Source organism: Theropithecus gelada, chromosome 7a, assembly GCF_003255815.1.
Source record: "Theropithecus gelada isolate Dixy chromosome 7a, Tgel_1.0, whole genome shotgun sequence".
In the NCBI taxonomy this organism is placed as follows: Eukaryota; Metazoa; Chordata; class Mammalia; order Primates; family Cercopithecidae; genus Theropithecus; species Theropithecus gelada.
Genome location: NC_037674.1, coordinates 15,970,003 through 15,976,002, shown reverse-complemented (window position 1 = coordinate 15,976,002; position 6,000 = coordinate 15,970,003). Strand labels below are relative to the sequence as shown.

At 40.2% G+C, this 6,000-nt stretch overlaps 1 protein-coding gene across 1 annotated transcript in view; it reads right to left on the bottom strand.

Moving 5' to 3' along the window:
• Positions 1-6,000, bottom strand: part of KNL1 (kinetochore scaffold 1) — a 68,512-nt gene that overhangs the window by 43,500 nt on the left and 19,012 nt on the right. Inside the window, exons 8-9 of the mRNA XM_025390206.1 lie at positions 3,636-3,673; positions 339-391 (exon numbers count right to left, since the gene is read on the bottom strand). Coding sequence (XP_025245991.1) covers positions 339-391; positions 3,636-3,673 — 91 coding nt within the window. The remainder of the gene's footprint in view (positions 1-338; positions 392-3,635; positions 3,674-6,000) is intronic.

Sequence of the window (6,000 nt, the reverse complement as noted above, 5' to 3'; positions counted from 1 at the left end):
CTACAACTTTTTTTTTTTTTTTGGACACAGATTAACTCCTTGCTACTGAAAGTATGGCCTACGGACTTGTGTACTAGTATCACTCAAGAAATAGTTAGAAATAAAGACTCATATGCTCTTTAAACTTTGAGAGGTACTGGTATACTGTATCTCCCATTATTTAAACTGGCAGTGACTTAACTACCCTTAAGTTAATTGGAAAGCTAGGAAGCCTTTCCAGTTTATGTTGATTCATTTTATTAAGTCATCCCTAAATTATGCCATTATCATTGAACTGTGTTTTCTGTTTTAACAATCAGAAGACATTAAAATATGAAGGTATTTGCATGAACTCTTACCTCCTTCTGTTGCATCTGGGTATGAATGGGAGCAGAAAGCAATGTGTTCATCCCTATTTAGAAAAAAGAAAAAACTGTAGTCAGAAAATATATCACCGAGCCTGACTTTCCTTTTCTTAGGTTCTTCATCAGTTACAAGTATTTACTAGAATTTACCAGTAACTAAGCCCTTAAAAACTTATGTATTAAATTTTTTTAAAGTTTTAAAAAATTGATATATAACAGTGGAACATATTTTTGTGTTACGTGATATTTTGATATCTGTATACATTGTGTAATGATCAAATCAGGGTAATTGGAATATCCACCACCTCAAACATTTATCTTTTGTGTTGGGAACATATTAAATTTCATAAGACTTTTAATTGTCCTACGTTAGTGACAGAGAGACCAATAATTATTATATCCTCTGTGTGGCTGAAATATTTTTATAATGTGGTGGTGATTTTAAAGATGGAAAGTCTGGACTACTACTACTTATTATTATTATTATTATTGACTTCTCTGTTTTTATTTCCTGGATAGTAGAAGTCCCATGAAGAAGAACATCAAGTGATGAGTCTGAAAGGTTAGGGTAGGATTCTGAAGGGTCTTTTATTCTATGTTAAGGAATCTAGACGTTCCCATGATAAGACATTTGTGTTTTATAAAAATAATCCCATTATAAAATATAATGCATTTTAGAAAAATAGTAAAAAGTAATAAGAAGAAGTAGATTCAAGAGAAGATAAACCAATAAGGAAGTTACTACAACAGTCCAGATTAACGTAAGAGGTCATGTTAGACCAAAAGAGCAACAAAAATGGAAATAAAGGATTAGACTCAAGACTTATTTTACAACTACAAATTATACTTTGTAAATAAGGAAGGGATTCAAAAGGCTGTATTAAAACAGGAAATACATTTAAAAACACTTACATTTAAAGTTTAAAGGCAAATCTTTAGAACATACTAAATAATTTATAGCAACTTTGAGTACATATAATGAAATAATTATAAGCTTTTTTTTCTTTTTTTTACTAAAAGCCTTATTTATATGTCAGGCTTCCATTCATTTTTTCAACAAATGTTGATTCAGAACCTATTACATGAAAAAAACAAAACAAACAAACAAAAACACACCTCAACTGTCTACTAAGGTATAAAGAAGAACAAGACAAAATTTCTGGACTCCCAGAGATGGTAGTTCAGGCTATTCTGAGCATACTGCCTATGGGGTAGCCCTGCTCCTCAAGGAGGAGTATCCCTTACCCCCCACAAACAGTTTTGGCCTCTTTAATAAGACAGTCAGAAAAATACTTAAAATACAATGTGATAAATTATAAAATACACTGAGAAATAAAAGAGGTGTTATGGGAACTCAGAACATGCGACTAACTCCTTAGTTTTGCCAGAGAGGGTTCCATTTAAGCCAGTGCTACTTGAAGTACAGTGCCAGACTGTGAACTGCTTGTTACCAATTCATAATGAGATAAAGAGCTGGTGGCAAACATAAATCATATAATAATAATTGCTAGAAAAAAAGTGTAAGCTAAACTAAACGGTGGCTTAATGCCACAGTTAATGCACATTATCGTGCAAGTTCCTTTTCTGTCATGGACTAAGCAGTTAGTTTGTGGAATGGACACTTTGAACAGCACTGAAGTTAAGCTAAGTGAAGTGAAAAATGAGAAGATTGACAGGCAAACTGGAGTAGAAAGATCACTTTAGATAGACAAAATAGCATTAATAAATGCATATAGGGGCTGAGCGCGCAGGCTCACACCTGTAATCCAAGCACCCTGGAGGCCGAGGCAGGTGGATCATCTGAGGTCAGGAGTTTGAGACCAGCCTGGCCAACATGGTGAAAACCCGTCTCTACTAAAAATACAAAAATTATCTGGGCCTGGTGGCATGCGCCTCTAATCCCAGCTACTTGGGAGGCTGAGGCAGGCCTGTTGCAGTGAGCCAAGATCGTACCACCTCACTCCAGCCTGGGTGACAGAGTGAGACTCCATCTCAAAAAAATAAAATGAAACACAATGAAATATAAATGTATATAGGCAGAAAAAGAGTTCATATAGTGAACTGCAAATAATTCATCACGGGCTAGAGCACAGGATACCTATAAAGGGCAGGAGATAAGTCTGGAGAAGACGGGCCAAGTGATAAAGGACATTCTGACTCACTGCTAAGGAGTATGGGCTTTATTCTCTAAGCAAAACAGTGTCATTGAACCATTTTAAGCTGGGAGGTAACATAATTAAATTTAGAAACATGGAGAATAGATTGGAAGGATAAGAAATGAAATACAATAGCCCAAGAAAAAATAATAGCAACTTGAGTTAAAGCAGGGGCAGAAGGAATACAGAATAGGTAATAGATTTTCAAGACATTTAGGAGACAAAATACAAAGTAGGCCAAATGGACATTAGACATAAATGAAGAGTTGAAAATGACTTCTTGATTACTGACTTAAGTGAATAACTGAACGAGCGGGAGTCCAAGACAGAGAAAACAGGAGAAACAGCAGGTTTGAAAGAAATAATAGTGAGTCGGCCAGGTGCAGTGGCTCACACCTATAATCCCAGCACTTTGGGAGGCTGAGGCGGCTGGAACACCTGAGGTCAGGAGTTTGAGACCAGCCTGGCCAACATGGAGAAACCCTGTCTCTACTAAAAATACAAAAAAAAAAATCTGCTGGGTGTAGTGGTGGGCGCCTGTAATCCCAGCTACTCAGGAGGCTGAGGCAGGAGAATTGCTTGAACCTGGGGGGTGGAGGCTGCAGTGAGCTGAGATCGTGCCACTGCACCCCAGCCTGGACAATAAGAATGAAACTTCGTCTCAAAAAAAAAAAAAAAAGAAGTAATAGTGAGTCTGTGAAATTTTAAACTGAAGACACTGCGTAAACAACAAAGCCCTGGGCTGGGCACGGTGGCTCATGCCTGTAATCCCAGCACTTTGGGAGGCCGAGGCGGGTGGATCACGAGGTCAGCAGTTCGAGACCAGCCTGACCAACACGGTGAAACCCCGTCTCTAATAAAAATACAAAAAAATTAGCTGGGCGTGGTGGTGGATGCCTGTAATCCCAGCAACTTGGGAGGCTGAGGCAGGAGAATTGCTTGAAATCAGAAGGCGGAGGTTGCAGCGAGCTGAGATTACGCCACTGCACTCTAGCCTGGGCAATAATAGCAAAACTCTGTCTCAAAAAAACCAAAATAATAACAAAGCTCTGTTTGGAGCCACTACTAGAGTGGCTCAAGGAACCTAGATGAATAGACTATCTTACTGTAAGAAAAGTATTTTAGTCATACTCACCAGTAATTTCACAGTAATTATCTTCTAATTTCTTATTCCTAAAAATTAAAAAGTATTTTTATAATCTATACCCCAAACAATTACCAACAATCTTTCAATAACAGCTGAAAGAGTAGGGAAGATGAAAGACTGTCATAGAATGACTAGCAGAAAATTATAAAGACTTTTTTTTAAAAAGACTCATCTAATGCAGAAAATTATAAAGACATCTTTTTAAAAAAGACTCATCTAATACTGACTGAAGCAATTACAAGGCAATTAAAGGATACTTTTCAGATTGGTCTTAATGGTTTGCTAATTTCAAGAATATTATCAGCCAGTCGTGGTGGCTCACATCTGTAATCTCAACACTTTGGGAGGTTGAGGTGGGAGGACCACGTGAGACCTGGAGTCCAGGGCTGCAGTGAACTATAATCATGCCACTGCACTCCAGCCTGGGTGACAGAGTGAGATCTCATCCCAAAAAAATAAACTAGAAAAATATGCTTAATATATACTGCTTGCTTATTTTTTCAAAAAAAGACCTATAAAGCAATTCATTTTCTAAAATTTGAGCCTTAAAAGTACATAAAAGAAACCACTCAAGTGTCCATCAATAGGGAGTTCACTAAATGTTGGTGCAGCCATACAAGAGACTGTAACAGACTGAGGTAAATCTTTATGTAATAACATAGAAAGTGTCACAATACATATTACTAGGCAATCCCATTTTTGTCTTCTTTAAAAAAATAAAAGCTAAACATGCACTTAGACATACAAAAAGAATTTCTGCAAGTACACCAAAAATTGTCAACAGTGGTTATCTGTGAGGAGTGAGTCACCTGAAGAAGACAGAATAGGCTGGGTGTGGTGGCTCACGCCTGTAATCCCATCACTTTGGGAGGCCAAGGCAGGCAGATCACCCAAGGACAGGAGTTTAAGACTAGCCAGGCCGGCCGGGCGCGGTGGCTCAAGCCTGTAATCCCAGCACTTTGGGAGGCCGAGACGGGCGGATCACGAGGTCAGGAGATCAAGACCATCCTGGCTAACACGGTGAAACCCCATCTCTACTAAAAAATACAAAAAAAAAACTAGCCGGGCGCGGTGGCGGGCGCCTGTAGTTCCAGCTACTCGGGAGGCTGAGGCAAGAGAATGGCATGAACCCGGGAGGCGGAGCTTGCAGTGAGCTGAGATCCGGCCACTGCACTCCAGCCTGGGCCGCTGAGCGAGACTCCGTCTCAAAAAAGACTAGCCAGGCCAACATGGTGAAACACCGCCTCTACTAAAAATACAAAATTAGGCCGGGTGCGGTGGCTCAAGCCTAAAATCCCAGCATTTTGGGAAGCCAAGGAAGGCAGATAAACTGAGGTCAGGAGTTCGAGACCAGCCTGGCCAACATAGTGAAACTCCATCTCTACTAAAATTACAAATATTAGCTGGGCGTGGTGTTGTGCGCCTGTAGTCGGGAGGCTGAGGCAGGACAATAGCTTGAACCTGGGAGGTGGAAATTGCAGTGAGCCGAGATTAGGCCACTGCACGCACTTTGGGAGGCCGAGACAGGCAGATCATGAGGTCAGGAGATGGAGACCATCCTGGCTAACGTGGTGAAACCCCGTCTCTACTAAAAATACAAAAAAATGAGCCAGGCATGGTGGCAGGCGTCTGTAGTCCCAGCTACTCAGGAGGCTGAGGCAGGAGAATGGTGTGAACCCAGGAGGTGGAGCTTGCAGTGAGCCGAGATGGTGCCACTGCACTCCAGCCTGGGCGACAGAGCGAGACTCTGTCTCAAAAAATAAAATAAAAAAGAAAAATAAATAAATAAATAAATAATAATAATAATAAAATAAAATAAATAAATTATCCAGGTGTAGTGGTGCACACCTGTAGTCCCAGCTACTCGGGAGGCTGAGGCAGAATTGCTTGAACCCAGGAGGCTGAGGTTGCAGTGAGCCAACATCATGCCATTGCACTCCAGTCTGGCCAACAAGAATGAAACCCCGTCTCACAAAAAAAAGACGGGAAGAGGGAATAATTTTTATTCTTCAATGTATATGCTTCTATACCTTTTTATTTAAAAAATTATTTTTCCTTTAAGCTCTGCTGGACTTGATTCTGTACCTTTTTTAAACCACGACTACTATTACTTCCATTTCTTCGTTTCAACAATTTTAATTTAAAGAATGTAGGCTGGGTGCGGTGGCTCAAGCCTGTAATCCCAGCACTTTGGGAGGCCAAGAAGGGCGGATCACGAGGTCAGGAGATCGAGACCATCCTGGCTAACACGGTGAAACCCCGTCTCTACTAAAAAACACAAAAAAATAGCCAGGCGAGGTGGCAGGCGCCTGTAGTCTCAGCTACTCGGGAGGCTGAGGCAGGAGAATGGCGT